Raw genomic sequence first — 27,012 nt, 5'->3', positions numbered from 1 at the left:
CCAGATTTGATGTAGCTGCCCTGCCAAGCTGCTTGGAAAAGGCTGAAACAGACTGGTGTCCTGCCTGAAGAGGGACACTGGGATAAAGATAGACTCAGCAAGTTCATTCCAGATGGTGTTGGTTGAAAAAAAAAAAGGTTTTTATAAAAAGCTGTAAACCTTCTGCAGGTGGCACTGCTCCCGCTCAGTGGGAAGACATCACTGGCACTACCAAGCTCATGTATTCACACAACTGTGCCAACTTCACCACCAATGTATCCGCAAGGTGAGACACAAAAGCACAAAAGAATAAAGCACCCAGGGGGGACTGCACTATTTTGTTCATTGCATGTATTTCAGCACTGAAATATGCATATTATTTACTAACTAATTGCAGTAGTTTTAACCAGTCACCATGCGTGCTGAAATAGCACTATATTATAATACATAAATTTCACTGTATTCATAAATAAAGCCGTTTTATTTTTGTTTGGTTTAGTTTGGGCTTTTTGTTTGTTATTGATTAGTTTAATTAGTTTTTTAGAGGGGGGGTTATCGTTGACTTTGTTTGCTTTTTTCCTATGCTTAAAAATAGGCAGTCAAATTTAATTTTGTTTAATTGTGTTTATTTATTAATAAACACATATTTATTTCATTTTTGTTGTCATTTTAGTTTTTGTTAGTTTTTTTTTGTTTACTTTGGTTTTGTTTAGTTTTTTTTACCATTTTATTTTTTTAAATGTTTAAAAAATAAGCAGTACATTTCATATTTGTTTAACTGTTTTCATTTATTTATTTTTTCATTTTTGTTTTCATTTTTGTTTTTCATTTTGTTTCGTTTGGCTTTGTTTCAGTTGTTTGTTTTTTTAGTTTTAGATTTTATTTTTGTTTTCTTGTTGGTTATATATTTATTTATTTATTTCTAGCTTTGTTTTTGTTTCTGTTTCGTTTTGTTGCTTGTATCAGCTCTTTAATCAGAAAAGGCTTTATTACAGCAAGTAAACCGTACCATCACTGTTGCAATTCATTCGTACTGAATTCACCTGTCAGATTGCAACCCATAGACCTGTCACGCATTTATATTTATACGCGTCTACAAGTAAACATTGTCTTATGTGACAGTGTTTTGTGATCTGTGTGGTGTGCGTGTCTGTTCTGTTTCGCCGCAGGTTCTGGCTGGCGGACTGTCCCCGAACGGCGGAGGCCGTGACCTTCGCCAACCTGCTGTACCGTGAGTTGATGTCAGTTCCGTACATGGCCAAATTTGTGGTATTTGCTAAGATGAACGATGCCAGAGAGGGCCGTCTGCGCTGTTACTGCATGACCGATGACAAAATAGACAAAACCCTTGAGCTGCACGAGAACTTCTCCGAAGTGGCCCGCAGCAGAGACATAGAGGTTAGCTGCCATAAAATCATATAAACGTGCTCTTGTGTGTGTGTGTGTGTGTGTGTGTGTGTGCAAAAATAAGACGAACTCCCTGCATTAAAGCTAAGCCTCTGACTCAGTCTGACTCAGTGCTCTCCTTGTGTTTCTCCTTCCTTCTCCACCCACAGGTGATGGAGGGGATGCCGCTGCACTTAGAATGTTCTGGAAACCTGGTGCCTGTGAGGAAAGCCACCCAGCAGCCACGTAGCTTCAGTTTCCAAGCCTTCAGAGACAACCGGCTACCTGTCTCTGTAAAGGTCGGTTCATCTGTCTTTCCCTTATTTATTTTTTGTTCGTCTGTGTCTTAGGAAATATAGGCTGAGAAGTTCATGCCAACTTCCTCTGTGTCGATAATTTGCTTTATTCAGTCAGCCTACACATATTTGTGCGTCATTAAACGCGTGTCATTTTTGTGTGTGTGTTTGTTAGCATTGTTAACCACTTTGTCTGATCATCCTTAGTTTTAGTTTTATTTACTCCCTAATGTCTTCGGTCGGGCTGCACGTGTATTTAATCAAAAATGTAAATGCAAAGTGCTGAGGGTTCACTATATTTTGATGTTTTTACAGTAATCTAATTTCAAACATTATTCCATAAGTTATCAAAGGGTCACAGGAGAGGAGATAACAATAAAAATAGAAGTATTGCAGACAATAGTTCTAAGCTATTTTACAATAAATTATATTATTTTACTAGTCTAGATAATATTAATAAATGTTATAAGATGAAACAGGTACCATTTTTTTTATTAATAATAGAAAAGTATGAAGAATAATTTATTCAAGTTAATATGAAAATCTGATTATGCTGACAAATTACAAAAATGTTTTTATAATATATATTGTAACAAATGACATTATTTTCTAGACAGTAGTAATAAATCATATTGTAATATTAAATTCTTATTTCTTATTTTCGTTCTTATTTTATATCATTAATAACAGTAATAATAATGTTCAGGTATTGTGGGGTTTTTTTTTATTGAAATGAAGTAGACTAAAAAGTACAAAACTTATGTCAAAATGTTATAAAAATGTAATGGTGTGTCACAAGAGAAGAGATAAAAGTTAAACATTATACAGTTTATACATTATACATTATAGGAAATTGCGTGATACTTTAAGATCTACTTCAAGGGTGCATACAAAAAGTGTTGTTTTTGTTTTTTATTAACTCTGTTTACTTTTCACTCACTTTTATTTGAAGCAAAGTGGTAAAATCTTAAGTGTAAAAACCCAATACCGGTAGTAGAACGTGGACAAACATGACTTGATTTGGAAACAGCATTGCCTTCTGGTTTACTACTTTACTTTTTTTTGTTGTTGTTGTTCTTTAAATCAGCAATATGAGTTCCGAAACCTTTACACAGTCACAGTATTATTTGTCCAAACGGTGCAGTCCTAGTCCTCAGTGTCTCTGATTTCCCCCAGTGCTGTCTCTCTCTCTCTCTTTCTCTCTCCACTTGTCTCCCTCCCTCCATTTGTTTGTCTGTCATTGTGGCTTCCACTCCGCACCTCTTTCTGTGATCGGTCAGCCTCAGACGAGCTGCTGTGTGTTGTATTTTTGGCTCTGTGGTAACTGTTGTATTAGTCTCGTGAGCATGCCCTTAACTCTTTCACCTTCTAGCCTGCCCGCCAGTCTATCTGCCTGCCTGTCTGTATGTCTGTCTCACTGTCTCTCTCTCTCTCTCTCACGGTCACTCTCTTACTGTCTGATCTCACAGACGGCCAGGTAAAAGTGAAGGTAAATCTCTCTCTGTCTCTCGCCTGCCTATGGACTGCCTCCATCCCCTTCCCCACCTCCCGCCAACCTGTATGAGTCACAGCCGGGCAGCTGCTCTGTCTAACACGCTTTAATCTTTCTCTTTTTCTACCTCTTTCACTCCCTTTATTCATCTCCCTCCTCCCTTTTGTTCCCATTCGACCCTTCGCCTCGTTTTCACCCCTCTGTTCTCCTCTCTCCATCTGTTCCTCCCTCTCTCTCCATTTCCCCTGGCTCGTCAGGTGAGAGACGCCAATAAGGAAGCCACCGGGTTCCTGTCCTTCCTGCGCAAGTCTACCAAGTACGAGGACACGCAGCACGTGCTGTGCAACCTCAACATCTCCATGCCTCCCTGCGTCAAGGTGCCGTCGCTGTTCATTTCCTCTGTGATCTGTAACACTCGCACTTGTTCTCGTGAGCTCTGTTCAGACCAAACTAGTTCGCACGTCTGTGTTTTTGTCGCTCGGCCTGGGTAAAAATTTCAAAGCAAATTCTGTATTGATTTTTGGGCCGGATCCAACTCGGGAGACCTCAGAGAATTCCAATCCCATGTGTATTTTACAAAATGTGTCAACTCGCTTGACTAACATTAATCTTATTGTGCCTCCTGGCGCACAGCCGTTTGGAAATGTAGACCTTTTGTCAGGTTTCTTGGTAAATTGCTGTTGTCGGTTAAAGGGCTGTTGGGAATCGCATTGAAAATATTATAATAAAAACAAATAATAATAATAATAATTAAAAAAATAATATAAATAAATACTTCCATTTTTGTTTCTTGAGATGAATCAGGCGTGAACATCTTTAATATTAGCCCTTAAATATTAATCCAGTAGAGCGTGGGCAAGACTTGACTTAATTTGGTAACAAAAAGCATTGTTATGGTTTTTTTTGCTGTTTATGTCAGCATTTTAAATATTTTCATATCACAGTTGGAATCACAGTCACTTTATTTGTATGTGAAAACATTATTAATATTACAATATCGTTAATATATATATATATATATCGTTTGACAATATGTGTATTTATCATACAAATGTTTGGCAGCCTAATCCTGTATAAATAAAACAATAAATAATTTATTTACTCGAATGACACTCAAAAAATTTTTTTTTTCAACTGATCTCCAGCTTATAATGGGGTTTATGTCACTTGACTGTACAAGTTGTCTAAAGCAGACCATTTAACTCTCAGATTCAATTAAGCTGAATGATTAAAGAAATTATAATTCTTCTTCAGGGCACATGGCATTCAGGATATATCTCAGTATCTCAAGATATTCCTTGAAGGTTATGGTTCAGGCTACAGAAATAACAGTCGTTCTAAATGATACTTAAATGGATTGAAATTAAATAAGAAGTTATTTTTGAGACACTACTTTATATAATTAAAATGGAAAAAACTGCTGCACTATAAAAACTAAACCACGTGGTGTGTTGCACCATTTATCTTGATTTCTTCCCATTTCCCCACAATTTTTAAAATATATCTCATAAACATGATTTTTTAGAAATAGGAGAAATGCTAATAAAAAAGCATGCAGTTGGTGTTTCAGATATAATATTGTCTCCAGATTTTCCTTCTGTGTATTATAACACCTTCAGGCTATTTTTATACACAAGCACTTTGCCTTGATGTGAATTTACGTGCTCTGATAAATACTGTATGAAAGACAAAACTGCCGCACAGGATTTACTCTGTATTTTTGTGTTAGGTGGTGGGTAGCGATGAGCGGCGGAGAACGTTGACCCCTCTCGCCTTGAGGGAGAGGTACAGCGCCCTGAACGAGCCTGGCCTGGGTAAGACATAGCAGCACCATGATGCATCCCCTCAGGTGTGGAGAAGGGGGGCTTCTGAATGCTATGCCCATATCCTTGCTTCTATACCTGCCCACTCTTTCATGCATGGCTGTGATTGGGCATTGGATGCTGAGCACTGCTCTCTTTTATGAGGGTGATGCTGGGATTGCGCTCAGAGGGGCCACTCTTTACACATACAATTGAGAGAAACGGGCGGCCCTTTTATGTACTGAGCGAATGAGCAGTAATGTAGAGCATGGTACTGGTTTGGTTCCAGCATAAATACTCTTAGCATGGCAAGCTCCAGCTTTGAGAATGAGCTTTAAAGGGAAAGGACTGCTAAAAACTGCCTGTTTAGAGGTGTTGAAGGTGGGGGAGTTTTTATAGAAAGGGTCCAGGAGGTTCGAATCAGCTTTGCCATCCAAAACACGTCGCATCTTCATTGTTCTCGAAGCAGATGAAGCCAACTAATGTATGTAGCGCACAGATTTTGACCAGGTCTTGGTAAGTGATAAGCAATGTTATCATTTCACTCACCAGTTGTAATTAATCTTGGTCATTTTATTGTATCTGGGCATTTTACAAGGTGTTTTATCATATAGTGGCTGTAATATGTCCATTACATTAATTTCATATACAGTTGCCTTTTTAGAAGAGGCTGTTTTCATTATGTTATTCAGATCTTTACTGACAAGATCTTAACTGAATGAAACACGTTCATTACTCATACACATATATATATATATATATACATACCAACCCCAAGTATAGACTACTGTTCAAAAGTTGGATTTGGTAATATTTTTATTTATACATGACTGAAGACATTTATGATTTTACTAAATATTTAAGTTTCAAATAAACACTCTCCTTTTGAACTTCTTTTCATCAGAGTACCCAAATGTATCATGGTTTTCGATAAATATTTGTAACATTATTAACAATAATATAAAAGGAACAAAATATTAATATTAATAATTAATTAATATAATTAATTAATAATTATTAAAATGATTACTGAATGATCATGTGACATTAAAGACTCAATTAATGAGGCTTTTTGAAAATGTATTCAAATTGAAAAAAGTTATTTTAAAGTGTAGTCATATTTTAATGCATTTTTGATATATGCCCTTGTTAGCAAAATTTAACATCTTACCAATTCTAAACTTTTAAATGGTAGTGCATATGTTTTTTATATATGAAAGAAAAGATCATATATTAACGAACCCCAAATATATGGTCACAGTGTATTGCTTTTCAGTAAAAGCTATGGTAAAATATATATTTTCCACTAGCATAGCTGGGTGTGTTATTAAAGCGGTTCATCATTGGACTGTCAGTGGAAACAGTGATATATTTTGTCTTTGATCCAGCCACTGTGAATGCCATGGAGAGAACCGAACTAAAGATCACAGTAATAGCAGAGCAGCTGGGACTGAGCTGGACCGGTAAGAGCTTTACTTCTTGTATCTCTTTTCATTACCTCTCAGTTTTTCCCTTAACTCACATTTTATAAGTGCTTTCGTCTGTTTTCGTTTATAGAGCTGGCGAGGGAGCTGCAGTTCAGCGTGGATGACATTAACCGGATCAGAGTGGAGAATCCCAACTCTCTCCTGGACCAGAGTTCGGCTCTGCTCAACCTGTGGGTCAGCCGAGAGGGCAAGAAGGCCAAGAGTGAGGATCCATAATTAACTATCAACATCTTTGTGGCTTTGTACATCAGGATTATTATCATAAACCAAGATGAAAACTATTGATTTGAAAACCCTGAGCAGGAATAAAATAATAAATGCAAGGTGAACATTAAACTAAAAAAGTGGATGAAAAGCAACCTAAAAACATGGGCAAAAGACAGAAGTAACGGCATGTATTCATCACTGTTAAAGTGATTGGTGGTGGTGGTTGTTGGAGTCACAAACGACAGGATGACGTGAATGCAAGATTAAATTACACTTTCATTTTCGTATAGTGTGCGTTTATTTATTTTTTTTAACAATTCATTTAGCAATTAATTTTTTCAAACCCCTCAGATGATTGAGTTCATTATAAAGAAGTGTTTGTGAGTTTTTAACGCTCAAAAAGCTGCACCTAGTGGAGAAGAACGAATTTGCATTTTCATTTAGATCAATGCAAAAAGTTGCCAGGCAATATGCTAATGTTTCATTTTGAAACGACTTGGGACTCATTTTAAAAATTACTCATTTCAATGAGTCTTTTGGGAGACAATAACTTTATAAACGATGAACTTTCAGATTTAAAACTACGCAGGGTGTTTTCATTCACTTAGAGCTGTGTTACCAAGTGCCCATATTATGGATTTTTGAAAATTACCTTTCATGCAGTGTGTATCACAACTCTTGACTGAAAACGTCCTGCAAAGACTAAAATCGGAAAATGAACTGTGTGAAGTAACTGAGTCGATTTTGAATCATTGAAATGAGTCGTTCTTAAAACAAATCCCAAGTCGTTAACATTAACATTAGCATATTTCCGGCTCACTTGTTTGTCTTTTGGAATTGTTTGAGAGTCTTTAAACAAGTAAGGTTAAAAAAAATACATATATACAAATATATACTACAATGAAAGTGTTTTTTTTTATCTTGCATGCATGTGAATCTGTTGTTGAGGACTTTGAACCTTTCACTGCTCATAACAGGGGCACGTCATCAAATGAACCTTATTTTAAAATGCTGCCACTGCAGCTATGGAAACTGCTGCTGAAACTAATTAAAACTAGACTGTAATATTAATTAGAAAATGTATTTACAGTAACTTATTTTACTCTTTGTAACTATAACTGTATTTGTATACTCCTCCATCATCACATCTTCAGTGGAGAACCTCTATGGGGCTCTGAAGAACATTGACCGGTCAGATATTGTGAAGTCTCTGGAGGCTCAAGCTCCTCAGGTGCTTCCAGAGGCGGTGGAGGAAGGAGCCTGTAGACTGTCTGATCGTGACTCCACTCTGCTTTCCCCTAGTGTCGTCAACGGTAAGAACGGACTGCAGCTTGCACTGATCTTCTAATCCTCTGGACTTCTATCAATGAACTGACATTAGATACCGAGTAAACCAAGGCTTAGATGTTTGAAGCTGCATGGGTTGGCCACTAATTGCATACTATCTTTAGTCTCCCCAAATCCTGAGCATGAAATTAAGGTTGAAAGAACGTCTGAGACAGGATTTAATGCAAGTTTTTTTTCACTGTTTTTCAAATTTTTTCAGTGATGACTCAGGCATGCCATGGCATTGCCACCATTTTCCATTCATTACTAAACAAACCTCTCAGTAGCAACTGTCGTGTGGCGGCATTACTTGACATATATGAGATTTCAAGTCTCCTTGAAACCAAACAGTACTCCCAGAGTATCATAAATGGTATTAAAGCAAATGCAAATGTGTATGGTAACAGAGCAGCATAATATAAAAACATAAAGATTTTTGTAATATTCTTAAAAAATTGTGGTAATATATATATATTAGGGGTGGGCAATATGACCAAAATTTTACATCTCAATAATGGCTAAATATTTTTGGTTTATTTAAGGCCTTAATGATATTTTTGATTTCTGTAGAAATTCCTGTCACCAGTGTCAGTATTATTCTATAAAAACTGGTAGTAGTCTAAATAAAAATAAAAATAAAACTCAAGCACACTGAAGACAAGTAAACAGCTGGCAGTTAAATAAGAATAAGAAGCTGAATAAGAATAAGAAGACTGCAAGCAATAAGACAAAAAATATACAGTTGAACACAAAAAAAATTCTACATATATTTTATAAAGTATTCAAAACGTGTTTTAAAACACTGCATATTGTTCACTGTGCAAATAAAAAATATATTTCCCATATATTTAAAGTTATAAAGTGATTTAGTAATTTAGAAATTTCCCTCTTTTGTTGTTTGATTAACATGATTGACGGACAGCAGTAATACTGTATAATAACAGTATACTGCTGTTGCTTTAAGAGCTGGCTAAATCTAATATACTATTACAAGTGTTTTCTTTCTCAGCTGTTTGCTTTCAGACATAAATTACTGTGCTTACGAAGTTACTTGCAAAGACATGCATTTTGACACATGCATTTGTTTTGACACATGCAACTGCTCAAGCCAAAAAAATAATCCCCTTTTTAAAAGAGGGCACATATAGCAAAATTATCTCTCTTTTGCTGCTGATTGCGTTGGAATGACTTTAAAACATGCTCAAACGATACATTTTCATGATCATGTAGCACAGCAGCATCACGTGAGCATGTAACCGCAGTAGAGACAATAGTCTAAAATTTCTACTAACAGTTAATCGTGTCTACAGGTATTCCGCCCACCTCTTATATGCATATATATATATATATATATATATATATATATATATATATATATATATATATATATATATATATGCAGAAAATCCCTATGCAATTGTAATATACAGTAGTGAAACAGCATAATAATTATGGTCAAATGCAACTGGAAAATTATGTATAAAGGGGAAAATTACATTGGCAATTTTATATTCATTGAGTAAAGCATGCGAAATTGACATAGGGTGGAGCAGTGGTGCGAGCAAATGGCGAGAGTAAAATTGTAGCAGTTATGCTCCAGAAAACAATTTGAATGTACTTTGGGGTACCGAAGTGTATTTTTTCAAATATGCCAGTGAGGGACAGATAGGAGTATGCAGGCTCGTACGGATGAGTACTTAAAGGGAAGACAACAGGCCTCCATACTTGTGTCTGCGCCTCTCGGTCTCTCTTTTCCTCCTTCTCTCTTTCTCTAAACATGTCATCTGCAGCCCAGCCGCCCTACTCTTCCTCCTCACAGCTCTCCTCTTCGACCTCCGACCTCATAATGACCTCCTCTGGGCCTCCTCTTTTCCTGTCATTCTTTGTTTTTTGTTTTGTTTTCTGGTTCCCATTTTGTGTGGGAGCTGTGCTGTGTCTGTATGCATGCGCATGCTGCTTGACGTGCTCTTTTGTGTCATTTCTGGAAAGAAAAAAAAAATGTACTCGTGAGGCCTAAAAACAGGCCTTTGTTTATGTTGCTCTTTAACAAATGTGTGTATGCATGGCATGCTTTCAACGTGTCGGTTTCTTCCTGTGTATATTTTCATTAATCGTTTTCCTGATTGGCGGTGAACTCCTGAATTTCAGTAACTCTTCCTGTCGTCTTTGGTGAATATATTAACGTTGTTGTTTTAGGCCCTGCTGTTCGGTTTTTGCATAACGCTCTGGAAAATGGATCTGTGACCGTAACGTGTTGCAGAAGCATTTTTGGAACGTTATGTGTGAACTGATTTATTGCTGTCGGTGTGTTTCGAGCGTGTTTGTGTGTCACACGTTGATCGTGTGACACCATTTTCGACCGCAGAGCTCTGTGTTGTTGCTGATGTCACGGACTGTATTCGCAAAACGTGAAAATCGTGTAGTTATTAGCGCCCCCTTGTGGCTAAAATCGCATCTCATTTTTTTTTCAAAACTTAAAATCGCTTTCTCCTGGCTCCAAGAGAGCAAAATAGCTGCATAAAACAATTCAGATGCAAAATTCGCATAAGATGATCACATGATATAAGATGTGAATGCAGTCCTAATCTGTATGTGTGTGTGGGAAGAAATATCTAACCTTCCTGTCAGGCCATATAAGATAATCAGATCACTCAGACGTTGTGTGTGATATCAAAATGTTTCAGAGCCATAATTTCGTGCTGTGTGTGTTGTGCAGTAATGTGATGTGTGTTCGACTGTTTGAGTGTGTTTATGTACATTTATTTGCATGCGTACCGGTGTGGGTGGATGTCCGTTTCAGTGCGAGTGAGTTTTTAGATTTATGTCTTCATATGTGGCTTTTTGTATATAACAATGAACAAAGTTTTTACACATTTGCCCCATGTCGTGTTGCTTATTTGTATTTGGAGTAACAGTAGATTTGTTGTGTCTCACAGTGTGCACTGTGCGCGTCTGATTCACGTGTGTGTGTGTTCTCATTATCGGGGGCACAGTGAAGGTCTCCACTGATTCATCGCTGTAAACCATCCTCATTCTATTCTGCAATAATTCTTCATTTCTTCTTATCATTATCATTCCGATACAACAGTAATACTTCATCCATCCAACCATGAAACATCTATGCATCCATCCACCTACATATACAGCTACAACATTTGCTCATATGGTGCCAGTTGCTTGATAAATTAGTCAAATTAATAATAACACAATGCTACAACAAAACTATTGACAAGCTTTTTGTTCTTTCTCCACTTTTAGTTGTTGTTTTGTGTGATTAGGCGAGTCTTTCTATATTATTATGGTCTAAATTAGTTAAACTTAGTAAACACGATAGTAAAATTTTGGTTACATACAGTGTATTCCATCATTTGTTTAATTGCTTACATTGCGAAGCCAAAAATATATTATATAATTAGTCAGTTAAAGTTAAATAATCTTTTAAGCAAATGTATTTTTTAAATATTTTTTGTTGATGCATATCTTCATTGTTTCTCAAAAAATTAATCTGAAATAAAACAATAATTTGTGGACACCCTGCAGTAGAGCTGTGGACTCCCAGAATCCAGCAATATAATGCAAAAATGATAAAATAGCCATGATTGATGGTTATATTTCTTTTTTAAAATATGTATTATAATATGTATTTGTTTGTGCTGTAAGAGTGAACAGAGTTGGTCCCTGTTACACCTTAAGATGCAGAATGCCTATGTTTTCTTATTAATCATGCATACTGTTGCACACATTTCATGCAAATACAAGGCAATTATGTATATTGCAATTCCATACAATTTCATTCGAACAATCCCAGGAATGTGTATCCTACATTATGATCATAAACACGAGAGAAAAGCCATTGTTACATACTCATTAAGTTGGATGTACTACGTGGTCATGTACACAACTTTCATACGTATTTGAGAAAGAAAGCTGACATGAGCCAATTTTGAATCTGAACATATTAGTGTGTATGTGGGTGAGGGAAGGTATGGTGAAGGAATATTCTGGGTTTTCAGCATATTGAACATGATAAATTGATGTTGTCCTTCGTTGTCGTGTGTAATTGAAGACATCTCAGTGTGCTTATAATGAAAACTTAGCAGGAAATTTTAAATAGTTTGTTTCTATAGCCAACGAACAAACATTTACGTCATTGTGAAATGAACATTCAGTTGATTTGCAAATGCATGTTATGCAAATTCATTCAAGTATATGCTTAAAGGGTTACTCCACCCCAAAATAAAAATGTTGTTATTAATCACATGTTGTTGAAAACCGGTAAAAGCTTTGATTGTCTTCGACAACACATTGTGAGATATTGTAGATGTGACTGTCCCATTGACCATTCTGACCATGTCTTTCATGCTCTTCTTCCTTGACAGTCACAAGCCTCCCGGTTGAATCTAAAATATCTTAAATTGTGTTCCGAAGATTAAGCTTTTACGGACTTGGATTGACAAGGGTGTAAGTGATTAACGGCACATTTTTCATTTGGGTTAGAGTAACCCTTTAATATAAATTATTTATTTGATCTTGTAATGTTTAATCAAAATGTTTTCTTGACTTCAAAATTAATTCTTACTGTCTGCCAGACTCCTCTCCATGATTGAGCAAGCTTGCGGTCAGATCTGTCTCCATCCAATCAACAACCACTGGAAAAAAACAAGCTTTTAGTTTAGCTTTTGGAAAAATATTTTATTTATTTGTTTATTTTAACTTTAAGCCAACAACTTACTCACACCACATTCTTTTTTTTATTCCTTGTATGATTAAAAGGAATATAGTTATAAAGTTAGGAAACAACTCATCCGTATATACGTGTTATTTTTAATGCCAGTGTCATTTTCAAATGAGATTACATCTTTGCTTTCTACTATTAAGTAGCTCTTCAGTTTGTATATTGGGGTCTTTAGTCATGCCTTTCTCCTTTGCTCTGCTCCAACAATCACTTTTCAAGCATGATCAGTTTTGAGGGTAACGTATTACATGTAACATGAGTTACATAATGGGATTACTTTTTTCACATAACTCTTTGCCTTTTAATTTACAAAAGAAATATTACTAGTTACTTTTTGAAATAAGTAACACAAATGACTTTGTTTTCCCACTTATTCACTGACAGCTCTCCTGACCCCATGTTGTGTGTAATGTGTAAACATGATGATTTCTATAGTTCTAATCATGCATTTACTCACCTCACGTGCACAAAAACAGATTCAGTATTCCTCACAATAAATAAAAACAGTGCAATGAAAACCTGCAATAAAAATGTATATAAATAACACAAATATCTGTTATCTATTCAATCCCATTTTTAACCAATATCTTTGCTGCTGACCTTTGATGATACAATTCAAAAAATTCGAAACATCTTGAAACTCTTTTGGAGCATGATGCTAATGGTCTATTTAGTGATTTACGCTAAGCTGCAGCTAAAAGTGCTACAGACAGATATTTAGATAGGCTGAATTGATTAGAAAACCGTAAAACTCAACTGTTTAACTCTAGTGGATTTTGAAAGTGAGTCTATTTCCAAAAGAAAAAACTCTTTGTTTTTGTAAAACAACAATGTAAATGCAAACTTAGTTTCAAATACCTTCAGGCTGAAAACCCCCAGAATATTCCTTTAAAAGTTACTTTGAAAGTGGATTGCGCTTTTTGAGTGAACCCAATCTCTCACTGCAGAATGAACTTTCTGTGGCCCTGTTACTATGTTAATGCTTTGCGTTAAAGCACCTATGTTCACTTATATATCGACAGACTTTGCACCCAGAGCACTGTGTTCTGCATGACCTTTCGGAGAGGGTCAAAACTCCCCACGTACCCCCACTGTGTCTGTGTGGTGTTAGCGTTGCCTTTCTTGTCTGGCCATCCCTCAGGTTACGGGCTGGTGCAGGAGGAGCTGCTCTCCCCCGCTTCTATGCAGTACAGCCTGCCCTCTCCGCTGGGCGTCGAGCCCTACTGGCAGGAGGTGTCGAGTCTGGAGTGTGCGCCCATCGCCACCACTGAGGAGGACACTATGATGGAGATGTCGGATGTGCAGGTATGGCCAGCGGGGGTCAGTCCGTCCCTGGTGACCGTGGAAGACTCGTCTCTGGATGGTAGCAGCCGTGCGGATGACTCTGAGGCTAACACGTTGAGCCTGCCCTGCAGCAGTTTGGGGAGGCCCAGCAGCGGAGCCAGCGGGGCAAGCGGCTCCATTATGGAGCTGGAGGAAGAGGAGGAGGAAGAGGAGATTGAGGAAGATGACATACAGCACGAGCCGGTGTCTACAAGTGCAGAAAAGGCATGGGCCAGTGGCGCCGTCCCAAAGGCCAACTATAACGGGCAGGCTGGAGGTCAGAGGTCGGAGGGCAAGAGGACAGAGGTGGCAGCGGCGGCTGCGGGCGGCAGTTTGACAGGTGTAGCTAGAGGAGGAGGAAAGGGTGGAAAAGGGGCAAGTTCAGAGGAAAAGTTTTCTGTTCTTACAGGGCAACAGCTCTACGCTCAGTTGTGCGAGAGAACCGGACTGACTCGAGCCCTTGAACACAATGGGGACAGGTATGGATTGCGTTCCCACGTTATGTTGTGGTGTGGTCTTCGCTATTTTTGCAGAATTAGAACCATTATTGAAAATTTTAAATGGACCTTTAGACAGACAACTTGTACACCGTCTTTGTCCGTCCCTCGTTCACAGGCTCAGCGGCGGTGCCTTCCAACCTTACTCGCAGGAGAAAGACTCCCTCCACAGCTGGTCCCAACCCAAAGCGAGGCAGACCATGGAGGCCATGATGTCATCGTCCCCGGACCACAATCAGTCACGTGTAGCACAGGAGGCCCTTCTTACACCGGTATGTGATACAGGCCATTCGGAGGTCCTGCGGGGGCGTCTGCTAGGCACTCAGCCCTTTGATAAAGGGCTGGGCTTCTCCCATCAGGAGGGGGAATTACGGGCATGGGACCAGGACAGACGGAAGGCACAGGTGTGTCCCCTGGGCCTGTCCAGTCTGAGCAAAGAACATGATTTTGGGCACAGTCTTGACCTCAATTAATTGGCAATGATAATTAATCCAACCATTATTCCCTGCTTGCAGAAGGATGATCCGATAGATCTTGCCAGTGATCATCTACATGAAGAGCAGTTTACCGATGAGCATGGGAATGTTGTGAACAAGGTATGTCATCTGGTTTCTTTTACGTATATAAAAGTTTCAAATCCATATATTTATCTGGCTCTCCGTTTTGAGATTATCATCAGTTGATGTGCAATATAGTCTCTGTTTTATAGATATTATTTTAAAGGCATAGTTCACCCAAAAATGAGAATTCTGTCATTAATTACTCTCCCTCCCTCCCCTTTCACCCTCGAAAAACAAAATAAGGGTGTATTCACCTTAGGATAGCCCACTAGTTTGCTTGTTTTGGTCCGGATCAAATACAGGGTTGATTTTCTATTTTCTATTTTTTATTTTTTTTTTTTTTGGTGCAGTTCACTTCCACACTGCTCTTTTTGGAGGTGAACCACAAATAAACAAAACCTCACAAGTGCTTAAGGTCATTCATTCATTGGTTCATCCATTTAATCGTACCAGCTTCCTTTTTAAAAGCGAACCCGAGATTGCTTTGTTCTGACCTGCCCAAAAGATTCGCACCAAAGGGGGAAGCAAACTACAGCTCAATTCAATAGAACCAAACGAGACGGGTGTGCTACAATCAGAGAGCTCTCTGACCCTATTTGCACCCTATAACACCATTTTGAAGAGTACATATATTGTTTACGCATCTGAGAAGATGTAGAACCTGCACATGATACCTTAATTTGTGTTCCAAAGATGAACAAAGGTCTTAGGGGTTTGGAAATACTTGAGGGTGAGTAATTAATGACAGACAGAAGTTCATTCACTCAGAAAATACACTTGCATAATGATTCAATGTTTTCTTTTCACTTTTCGCCTCCCTCCTTCTTTTCACCAGTTGGGCATGGATGTGAAAAGGGATGTCCAGACCGTGAAGCACTCCAGTCTACGGAGAGTAAAGCACTGAAACAAACACAAACTGTCCTGAAGGTACGGCCCGGGACTGGTAAAATGATTAGAGAATTACATAAGAACAACTTTAAACCCATGGGGCAGGCTAGCTTTGCTAAACTTGAGTGATTCGTCCATCGGTTTTATGTTTTAGCCAGAGTGAAGGAGCTATTTGTTCACAAAGGATTGCTCTTCCAGGGTCGAACATCCACTGCCAAACCATCTTTCACCTACGCACGACTGGGAGATAGGACGATGATGGAAAAAAAAAACAAAACATGCAGCAAAAGAACAATACATCGCGCCCAAATCCTACAGTCAAACAACTATGGAGCGCCACCGGAAAACAACAAGGAGATGGAGTTCTCTACCTGTAGTTTTGTAACATTTTTAACAGAAGAAAAAAGAAACATACAACTAGCATAGGGCATGAACTTTTTCTACAAAACGTGAAGAAAACCACCAAAAAAAGCAACAAAAGTGCTTCCTGTCAACTGTAAACGCATGACTGACTGCTGGTGCATGACCTATGAGCTGTCATTATCTAAAAAACTGAAGGGGTACGAGGTAAAGGGCCGTTCCAGGACTGGCAGCGGGGAGGGAAAAAAACCTTTGGACCTTTTGATCTTGAAAACGAGAGACTCTTGAAACAAAGGGTCTTGGGAAAACAACAGCCCAAAAAAAGCAACAGTTCTTTATTTTGTCAAATTGATTGTCATTACACAGCAGCATAGTGGACGCTAAGCCCGTCACGTCATTTCCCACAGGCCCTTTATCCTGTTATTCAATGTGATATATGCACTCTAATGCTACGTGAATGTGCGTCGGTGTGTGTGCGTGTGTGTCGGTATCTAACGCATGTGTACTCGCTTCTGGCTTGGTACTGAGCTTTTTTTCTGGATCGGTCAGAGCTCATTTGGTGTTTGCCATGGGAATGACAACAAGCCACTGTGCTCTCCCGCTTGTGAGCGTCCGCGTTCGTTTATTTCCATTTTGTGAAGCGTATCCGTGTTCTTTTGAACTGTCAGCCACCTTTTACTTTTATATCTCTCGTTTTGAATTTCTAGCCCCCCTGTTTAAAAAAAAAAAACAGATTGATTTATTTGTTGCAGGATAGTGTAGCTTTGTACGTAACACCCAAAATGGCAACCTAAGGAGGGCATGTGCTTTCTCTGTTTGACAGTTCACAACTCTAACCTCTGACCTACCGACCATCCATTCATCAACATTTGTAGCTCAGCTGCTCGACTAAAACCGCATTGTCGGACCGATTTCAGACTAATGTAGCATTGCATGCTGGTTAACACTGCTTTTCATGCTGTTCTCTTGGGCCCGCACTCGGCCCGTTTTTTTTTTTTTTTTTCTATTTATTAATCAAGCTGTGCCGGTGGAAAAAAAAACGATTGTAGCTGTGACGTGTGGGGCTTGGGGACTATCTCTGAGTAACTGCCTTTGTAATGTTTGGGATTTCGGAAGAAATAGGAAGCGTTTTAAACGATTATTCTTTTTCTCTCTGTTCGTTCGTTTTCATTTGGATGTACAGTTAAAAATAGACCGATAAATATACAGACAGCACTGTGAAAGTCCACCTTAAAATTGACCCCTGAACTGTGAACTCACAACTGTCTGTCTCACTTTTTGGCTTCAAATGTCTCACTTTTACCAACACGCACCAACGAGGTTATATGGTAACTATGGGAAGCTTAAACTACTTCTATTCATGTAACCGGTTCCCTATTAGCGTCATTTGCATGTGTTTTTTTTTAGTTGGTGTTATTTTTTTAACTACGAAAGAGCCCAAACATACACAAAACTCTTCAAAGTATAGTCTACCAAAGCAATAATATCAAACGTGCTGCAACAGTTGGAATACTGCGTTGTCGTCGGTGTGCGTGCGTGCGCGTGTTTTTCCGTCTACGAGTGCTTGTGTGTTCAGTATATACTGTATTAACCCGACATTTTAGTAGCATTTGTAAGACGTATACGATTCAAGAGATATAACAGCATGCATGAGTATCTCACACCGTATGCAATTACGCGACCTACATGCCAACTCGAGTTCACTGAAAGGTAGCCGTTTCACTTTAATGGACAAGGTTTCTTTGAACAGCTGGCAAGCATAATGAAAATCAGGTACGGTGCTCAGCATTTAATCACAGCACAGTAGCTTACATAGTCACGAGCACACCGTGATATACTGGCTCACACATTTGTGTAGTTTAAGTTGAGGGATGTCACTGAGCGAATGAATGAGTGAGTGTATGAATAAATGAACTTATGCTCCAAACGAGAAAAACAAACAACAAAAAAAAAAAGATTTATGGAATGCATGGACAATTGGACGAATGACAATGATTGTACTTTCATATTTAAAAAGAAAATGTCTAATCAGATCCTAGTGTTTTTGTTGATTTCATGCAACTGTGCGCTTTGTGAGACCGCGCACGTCCCTTCGCATTAAAACCCTCATGAGTTTTGCCTTCACTGTATATTGTTTTCTACAGTTCACTCAGGTTTATGTTGACAGATGATTTCACTTTCATCATTCTAGTTAATACACGTGTAACGGTAAAATTCAACATCCACTCAAAGGAGTATAAGGAATATCAGGGGTGTTGGGAAGCGGGAAAGGGAAGTGACCTCAGCATGAAGGACGTGGATACATGTTCAATATTGTATCGCTGCTGTAATAGTTAACTGAGACGTAAAATTCCTGAAAACAGTGGTGGGGGAAATGTTTTTAACGAATTAATTTATATTTATTTATTTAATTATTTTTTGGTTTGTTTGAGGAACAAAACAATTTAACGTCGCAATCATTATGTATTGAAAAAGAGTTTATGTACAATGTTTAACTGTTGCAAAAATAGACTTCACCTATACTCCTTTAGAATGGATTAATGACAATATAAACGCAATATCATATTACTCTGTACTAAGGAATGCAACTGCGCACATGCACAGAAAAAGATGTTTTTAATAAAGAATATATGTATAAATATATGACAAAGTATATTTAATTAGAATGCTATGCACCCTTATTAGAGTTGTTATGGATGTACTTTAAGTCTATTAGTTAGAATCCAGTAATACATACATGCCCATGTCATGGGGAATGTAGAGGCTTTGTAGCTATTTGAACATGTTTTCATTTCCTTTTTTTTATTGTAACGGAGAGAGGAAATACGAACATTGGATATGTATACAAGCCTTTTATTCAGATTCATTCTGATATGAAGATATGTATAGATCATTTACCCTGCACACCAGCTCAGATCATTTACAAAAATTAATAAAGAAAGATGTGACATATTGTGACACTGTGTGCGTGTGTAAGAGAATGTGCCAAATATCACTGATCATATGCATTTATAAATCTCATACTATTGACGTAAAATAAAGAATGAATGGAGACTACAGGATGGCAGCATTGTCAGGGAATCTTATGATGTTGGCAAAATTGTCATCATTTTTTATATCCAGTATTACGTTTATGTGTACAGCACATTTAATATTTTTTTCCTCTTTCTGACTAAAATTTTCTAACATTTTCACAGAATGTGTGGTATTTAATAAAAAGGTATTTTTCCTTACAAAAAAAAGGATTTTCGGTGGAGATGTTGCCATTAAGGTACACACCAATGGCAAGTAAAGAAATCAGTGTAACGCAAACAACTCGCGTAAAAAAACTACATTTCCCATCGCGCTGTTGTAATACCGCCGCACACCAGCGGGGGCGCCCCCGCACCAATGCTCCGTTTTAAATAGCCCTTTCCTGCTCGTGTTTTGTTGAGTGCGTGGTGTGTGCATGAGGGAGTGAGAGAGAAAACGTGGTCACGGAGAAGGCTAGCATTTTAGCTAGTTTGCGAGTGTGCGTGTGTGAATGAAGCGTATTACCGGCTCAAATATTTAGTATTATTTATTTTTGTATGTAGTCAAGTTTGCCACAAACGGACAAGGTAAATGATTATAGAAAAAATCTTGATACCGAACTGCTGCTGACATATTCGTTTTTTTTCCTGTTAAATTCGAGCTCAACTCTTTCATTCTTTTGCTCCAAGGTGCAGAGACACTATTTGATTAAGGCAGCTGGCTGAATTTGTGATCGCACTAGTGTTGAAAATGTCCATGGGCAGTCAGAAGACCACCAGTCAGGCAATCCCGACCACCAGACGAGTCACAATCAACGATGCGGCCCACATGCCTCACGATTACTCCACGACGCCCGGAGGGACCCTTTTTAGCACGACTCCTGGAGGTAAATGTCACGAACGAGTCGTTTGGGGGCATTCGCAGCTGTCGCGGGGCATGCGTTGTTTTTGTTTTGACCGCGACATAGCGATGCATCTCCGCTCGCATTGTCTTTGTGCCTGACAGAGCGCGGTGCGCGTGCTCATAACGCTGCAGCCCGCCTGTCTTGTATTGTTTGCTTTTAACTGTACATGCGAAGGGTCATAAACCAAGAATTTTATCGTCACGACGAGAAGAACATTGTTTTACTGACTTGGCTGCAGTCGGCATTATCTGCTTTGCTTGACAATGTTCTGCCGGTCTTCTCGGACGTCGGAACGGCAGAAATAATGTTAAAATATGCTTGAAACGTACAGGAGAAATAGGAATTGGTTGACTCAAATATGAAATTTAAAAATGATACGTTCTAAAAAATTCTTTACAGGCGTCTTTGGTCATTTAAAAGTTGTGAACGTTTCATTTACGACACTAAAAATTACTGACTGTGGCCTTGAACGACCTTCAAGTTTATTTTGGAAAGGCTGGTGTGGTGATGTGATACTGTTCATGATATTAATGAAATTGTCACTTTTTTATTTAAATTTAAGGGGAAAAAATACCTTTTTTATAGCTGTCTCTCATAGAAAATAGAAACATTCGCATGTCTTTTGTAATTACTTTTATGTAGGCTTTGTCAGCTGACAAAATTTGTAAACAGTTGACAAAAAGAGGACGTGACGCCTCTCGAGGCATGTGACTCTGTTGGTTTCCCATTGTAAAAGTCCACTTCTGCTTTTCTAGTGCGTAAGGGCTATTCTTGTTGTAAATAGTTTATCGATCGCTGTTTGTGTAGATGATCAGATGAGCCGTGATGATGACTAAAATTTCCAAGAGCAATATCATGCATGATTTCTATGCATAAACCAATGGGCTCCGTTTCGAGCTGTTTTCTGCACCACAATGCACTCACTGGCTTTTCCTCACTGAGTGAATGTAGGTCAAGGATGATTGTTTGACGGTTCACAGTAGGTTCAACGGGGCTGATAGAAGGAAAGCTGATAGCATGTTCTCACTACTTCATTTCAGCCTGGTGGCATGTGCTTTTCTGTTCTGATAAAGAAAATGTAATGGGGGGGTGTATCGAGCATTGACGCTTTACAAGGCTCAGCTTTTAATGATGCAACTCTTGAATGTTGTAAACCGCAACGTAGGAACATGTTTAGACGTGTTTGGATCGAACGTAACCCACAATACTAAGATGGCACTTACTGAACACACCTGGCTGGCCTCCGTGTTTTCACAGGCTTGTCGGTCAACATTTGCCCGTTGCAGGACTGTTTCCTTCCCGTAAGATAATATTGATTTGATTACTAAAATATAGGCACTCGGATCATCTATGACCGAAAGTTCCTCCTGGACTGTCGCAGCTCCCCTCTGGCCCGCACGCCGCCCTGCTGCCTCCCTGACATTCCGGGGGTGACCAGTCCTCCTTCGGTCACCATGAATAATGACAAGGCCTACCCTAAACAGACTGTCAACAACAACAGCATCAGCCCCCTGGCGGACAAGAGCGCAGGTAAATGTGCACCGAATCTAAAATCGGTTATTAACCGTGTAAAGTCTGATGTATGAAATAATCATGCGTTGTGTTGATATATAAAATAGAAAATAAAATGTATATAGGTATATGTAACTATAAATGTATATTATTTTAAAAAGGTAAAATCTGTAACCTAAAACGTTTTTAGATGAAGCTGATTATGGAGAAAAAAAAAAAAAAAAAATTATATATATATATATATATATATATGATGTACAAAAATAAGGAGCTAGCTGTATGCTCAACGCTTAGTTTTTTTAGTTGTCCTCAGTTGATGTATTACAATTAATACTTATAATTAATAGTTGTTTGGTCTAGTAAGTATTCATCTTGAAATATCTATTAAAACTATATTAATTTAAAAGCAATTATTATGTGTACTTTATGGGGAAAAAAACATAAATTTCACAACAAAATGATATGTGCATCATGACCAGAAGTCCTTTTACTTACTAAAAACAGTAAATTGTTAAACACATGACAGAAGGCACGCGTGGACGGCGTACTACTGGGTTTTCGGCAACTCCAAGGGCTTAGAAATTTGTGTATGAAATGTTTAATATGGTTAATTAATTTTATTTTTTCTTCTTCAAGTAGATGATGCCCAGTTTGAAATGGATATCTAACCGCAACAGAGGACCTGCTAGACGAAGGAGGCGATGACTGTAACAAGTATTACTGTGATGATAACTGTTCCCTGAGAGGATAAATGCACAGAAGACTTCTCCTTCCATGTCATCTGTCTGTTTTTTCTTTCATTTATCTGCTGTTTAAATGATATTTTCCTTTCCTGTACCGATGCTGTCGTTCAAGACGCGCACAAAGCCATTTCTTTAGATTCTCAACATCAGCTAACACTGTTGTGCCTGAAAGAGCCACTGTCTCGGATGACAGTGCATCCCAAGCACATCGATGCAGCTCTACTTCTGCCTAAGACATGGAGGACATCTCACAGGCCACCATGTGACATTGTTTGTTTGATACAGGTTTGTGTAGTTTTACAGAAGGGTCAGTAGAGGGAGCAACAGTTCTCTTATTGGTGGTTTTCTTATCAAGAATCATGTGGAGGAAATCCAGATGCAAACTCCTATGAATTTAGCATACCGCGATCAGTGAATTTGACCACTTTCCATTTGGCATTGATAATTTTGTAACGTAAAATCTAATTTCTGTTTATCCTAATGAGTATGCTCACCTAAAGTGTCATTCAACAGAATGTAAAATGCTTTTTTTTTTTTTTGCTGTGAAGTTCTCTAAAACTGCCCTGTTATTTCTGAAAAGACATTTAAGCATTTAAAAAAAAAAAAACAATAAACACCAGAGAATTGATGAGCGGTTTCCTTATTTGTCTGACGCTGCTGATTTCCTCATAAAAAAACAAAAATGCACGCGCACACAAAATGCATTACCATTATGAAAACGCTTTATTACATTTGGTAATTTACATACTCTGCTATTTACAAATTAGGCAAACACACAAAGCTTTCAAAAATAGCATTCAGTAATCCAGGTGCCTCAGTGCAGGATACCTCATGACCTCCAAGTGAAAACGCTGTACAAATTAAAGCAATTTATCTTCATTTGTGCTTAAATATGTATTTCAGGTTAAAGGAACATATCCGAAGTGCTAGCGTTGAGTTCGTTTGTGGTTTGGAGACTCAGTGGCAGCCACATTCTCCTACAACCATCCCTTCGTGGTGTCTCATGACCATCTTGCCGTTCTCGTAGTAGAGCATTGAGAGTGGGGCCAGACGGGTGGGTACGCAGGACAAGCACGGGACGCGGTCTGGGTGGTGCAGCTTCAAAAGACTCTGCAAGTGAGAAGGCGACGGACGTTAGAATCAGTCTGGCAAAGACTAAACATTTTCATTGCGAAGATTTGACAGATTCTTACCTGCATGTAGGCATGGTTGGTGGGGGTGAAGGTTTCGTCTACAGGCGTAGGACAGCTCCCTTCACACCGATAGGCGTTGTACCGTTTCGGGTAAACGATCCAGTCGCTCCAACCAATCTGATCGAAGTCCACCCACATATCCACCTTCCTGCAGAGAGATTTCTTCTCCCCTTCGTCTTGCGAAGCACCGGGAATGAGGCTAGCTGCTACATCGCGCACTCTGTCGTCGGTCCGGTGGTTTCTCCTGTGACGCCGAGGCGCAGGTTCACCTCCGCCCGCGGCCCGGTCCAGAGCTACGTACTTGGAGTGCTCGGCGGTCTGAATGAGGGTGGACGTCTTCGCCCGGTTCTGCTTGGAGTAAACCACCATCATGACTCTGTTGGCTGTCAGATGCCCCTCGCCCTCGGATCTCGCGGGCATCTGAACGGGTTCCTCTGAGGACACGCTCTCACCTTGGTGCAACCAGTACTTGAGCAGGGCCGTGATGTTGAAGACCCTCCACGAGGAGGTTGAGTCGATCAGTTTGGCTTTAACAGTGCCGAGGTGAATCCGTACTTCGTCGCAAGGGCTCCGGTCGCACTCTCGTTTGGCCGCGTGATAAATGTCCACCTCCATCTCCGAGGCGAACGCCGGAAGGCGGACGCGAAGCTCGGACCGCTGGACGTTGTCGCTCGCTGATATGGAGGACATGTCGAATGTCACGGCTAGTTTGTCGCCGACCTGATGGCAACCTGGAAAATAAGTCGGACGTGAAATTAGTGAGTGGTCAAAGGACAGACAGCTAAACGGTCTAGAAAGGATAAGTGATGTGTGGTGCTTAATTATCTTAAAGGATGTTTTCACACATGGCCACATTCGGGACAAGCAATTAATAAAGTAAAAGTTCTTATTGTTTAGATGTGTATTGCTGCCCAAGGCACTTTGAAAACAGACGTCTTGAAGCTAATACACACGCTAACTAATAAGCATAATACACGACCTGGCTATTAGCCTAGAACCAGCTAAACTACTAGGATACCTATCAAATTATTTCCCCGGGGGTCTTGTATAAACCTGAAGAGATTTGTCGTGCGATAATGACCGGCGGGTGAATTCAAACACCGCCACTTAACACACTGATACTTACTAAGTAAACAAATAAATGTGAATATATATATATATATATATATATATATATATATATATATATATATATATATATATATATATATATATATGTATTTTTTTACTCGAGATGATAACACGAATATAGTTAGTAACCTCCTCGAGAACGTTTGAATTTAAACTGGCCGTACAATAAATCCATGCCTCTTATTTTTATGTTTAATTCAATTAGTATAATTTTTAACATCTAAAAAAAAGACCTAGCAAAATAACGGTAGGCTATTGCAAAACTTTATAATGTAAAAATGTAATAATTCAAAATATGTAAATACGTAGGCCACTTACTCTTGGCGACGAGACTCAAAACCGAATCGGACTCATAAAGAGTTGGATTTTCGTGACTCAAATGTTTGTCGTCTCCGGTCAGGAGGGTCCGGTAGAGATGTAGCATATACAGCGGATATCTGTTGGTGTGTCGCCCGTGACCCGCCTGACCTCCGCCGCTCCTGCCAGGTGCCCTCATCCCGTTCCTGAACGCCTCGTGGAACCCGGGGAACGACGCCGTGGAGCTCACCAGACCGACCCAGAGCGCGAGGACTGCGCCCAGGACCCCGCAGGTAAACCGCCTCATGTCCAGTCTAGGTTATAATCCAACGCGCTGAGGAGGAAGAGGAGGAACACTGTCCCTGAGACCTTTCTTCTACACCGTCCTCTGGAAAGTGAACGTTATGAGTGCTGGCTGGCCATCTAAATTCACTTATAGAAACTTGCGGTCTTTTGATGGTCTGTGAGGTCCTTCGGGTCTTTGAAGTGCCCCTGTGATCCATAAAGGGATACATGTCCCTGGGTCGTTGTGTATCGAAACCAACAGTCTTTTGTGCGTCAAAAGGTGTGAAAACATTAATTCTTCTCCTCGAGCGCTGTGTATTGGAGGTCCTTTTGAAAATGTACTTAAACAATAATATTAGTGGACTACATTTGTTCATCAATGTCACTTTGATTAAACGGAGAAAAACACCCCGACTGCTGGATTATTTCTTAGTTTGAATGAAAATAGAGGAAGTTTGTTTCTATGGCTTTTCATTGTATCAGAAGGACATAAAAATAGTCATTATTTCATTGAAAATCCCCACATTTTTGACATGTTACCGCCTCGTTTGGCTGCTTGATTTGACAAATTACAGCATGTTATGACAATATATTCTAGTGGATTTAATAAACCCGATAAACCCGTTTCTATAACATTGCGTGCAGCTTGGACATATTATATTTAGCGTTCGGTAGCTTTTAACCGTTAAATAAATCCTGATCATTTTTAAAAATGCAATTCATGTTTTGTTTTGTTTTGTTTATCACTAGCAGTTCTTGAATTATTAATTTGAACCTGTCTGATTTCTTCCAGTCTTCTTTTGGACAATGTTTGCAGTTTGTAACTAGTTATTATAGATATTAGATTGCTGAATAATATGTAAAAACCTCAAACGCGTCGACACAAATTAAAAACAAAACATCAAATTTCAGGTCTCATGCGATAATTACGCAGATCTGAGAAGCATATGCAGAACCCCACGATTTCCTCACGCTTTTTTTTTTCTTTTCTTACCACGAATTAAAGCATTTTATCCAACAGGAGGCGCTGCCTTCAAAGCTTCGCCTTCTCTCCAGCGCCAACTTGTCTCTTTCAGTAGGCCTGTGATTTGCCAAATCGTAATCAAAGTGAAAAAGCTGAAGAATTCTCTGTATAGGCGACTAAAAATATCGACTGCTCATCCTTGCATCACTCATTTCTCCAGACGCGGCCTGTGTGATGTGTTGACAAGCTCTGCGCTAATTCTGAGCGCTCAGGTGAGATTCAGATGACGGATGGAGCATATGCCGCTGTGAGGGACGCGCGCGGGCGCGGGCGCGCACACACATTATTTCCCGTCACAGAATTGAAGCAGACCAGCTGTGAATGTCAGTGGCAATCTCACACATAGTAACACTGATAAGCAGGACAGAAATTGGCACCGAGTCTTCCTCCCAAACACCGTTTGATGCTAATAAGTGTCGGATCTTATAGGCTACTTTTATTATCCATTGTTTTGCAGGACATCTCTGTGAAGTGTAGCTTGTTTTCCACTGAAATGCTCTTTTTTTATGCATGTCTAACTATCTATGCTGTGTTATTGCTGTTTTCTTAACAGTTTCTTGCTGTGTACGGTAT

At 39.1% G+C, this 27,012-nt stretch overlaps 3 protein-coding genes across 8 annotated transcripts in view; 2 read left to right on the top strand and 1 right to left on the bottom strand.

The window, feature by feature from the left end:
- The window catches only part of ank1b (ankyrin 1, erythrocytic b), a 62,587-nt gene extending 44,125 nt beyond the window's left edge, over positions 1 to 18,462 (top strand). The window contains exons 31-43 of one of the 5 annotated variants that reach the window (XM_043220990.1): positions 169 to 265; positions 1,149 to 1,377; positions 1,536 to 1,664; positions 3,411 to 3,530; positions 4,883 to 4,967; positions 6,344 to 6,418; positions 6,513 to 6,644; positions 7,804 to 7,962; positions 13,852 to 14,512; positions 14,649 to 14,934; positions 15,046 to 15,126; positions 15,926 to 16,017; positions 16,133 to 18,462. In XM_043220990.1, the coding sequence (XP_043076925.1) occupies positions 169 to 265; positions 1,149 to 1,377; positions 1,536 to 1,664; positions 3,411 to 3,530; positions 4,883 to 4,967; positions 6,344 to 6,418; positions 6,513 to 6,644; positions 7,804 to 7,962; positions 13,852 to 14,512; positions 14,649 to 14,934; positions 15,046 to 15,126; positions 15,926 to 15,994 (2,123 nt within the window). In that variant the 3' untranslated portion in view covers positions 15,995 to 16,017; positions 16,133 to 18,462. Of the gene's footprint in view, positions 1 to 168; positions 266 to 1,148; positions 1,378 to 1,535; positions 1,665 to 3,410; positions 3,531 to 4,882; positions 4,968 to 6,343; positions 6,419 to 6,512; positions 6,645 to 7,803; positions 7,963 to 13,851; positions 14,513 to 14,648; positions 14,935 to 15,045; positions 15,127 to 15,925 lie in introns of all 5 variants that reach the window. The other 4 variants (XM_043220989.1, XM_043220993.1, XM_043220991.1 and 1 more) reach the window with 4 other exon arrangements.
- A 1,292-nt stretch (positions 18,463 to 19,754) lies between these two features.
- On the top strand, positions 19,755 to 23,137 carry eif4ebp1 (eukaryotic translation initiation factor 4E binding protein 1). Of its 2 annotated transcripts, none has more exons than XM_043220996.1 (4): positions 19,755 to 19,937; positions 20,040 to 20,236; positions 21,590 to 21,784; positions 22,406 to 23,137. In XM_043220996.1, exons 2-4 carry the CDS (start codon positions 20,101 to 20,103, stop codon positions 22,432 to 22,434), a joined length of 360 nt encoding a protein of 119 aa, XP_043076931.1. In that variant the 5' UTR covers positions 19,755 to 19,937; positions 20,040 to 20,100; the 3' UTR covers positions 22,435 to 23,137. The 2 variants fall into 2 exon arrangements, with proteins under 2 accessions (XP_043076931.1, XP_043076930.1); XM_043220995.1 differs by having other exon boundaries at positions 22,403 to 23,137.
- ndr1 (nodal-related 1) lies at positions 22,931 to 26,014 on the bottom strand. Its single transcript, XM_043220994.1, has 3 exons — positions 25,152 to 26,014; positions 23,703 to 24,433; positions 22,931 to 23,619 (listed from the first exon to the last, which is right to left on the bottom strand). Exons 1-3 carry the CDS (start codon positions 25,435 to 25,437, stop codon positions 23,467 to 23,469), a joined length of 1,170 nt encoding a protein of 389 aa, XP_043076929.1. The 5' UTR covers positions 25,438 to 26,014; the 3' UTR covers positions 22,931 to 23,466.
- Between the last annotated feature and the right edge of the window lie 998 nt (positions 26,015 to 27,012).

Source organism: Puntigrus tetrazona, chromosome 21 (assembly GCF_018831695.1).
Source record: "Puntigrus tetrazona isolate hp1 chromosome 21, ASM1883169v1, whole genome shotgun sequence".
Classification (NCBI taxonomy): domain Eukaryota; kingdom Metazoa; phylum Chordata; class Actinopteri; order Cypriniformes; family Cyprinidae; genus Puntigrus; species Puntigrus tetrazona.
The sequence above is the reverse complement of the archived record's forward strand: the minus strand, read 5'-3'. Positions and strand labels throughout refer to the sequence as shown.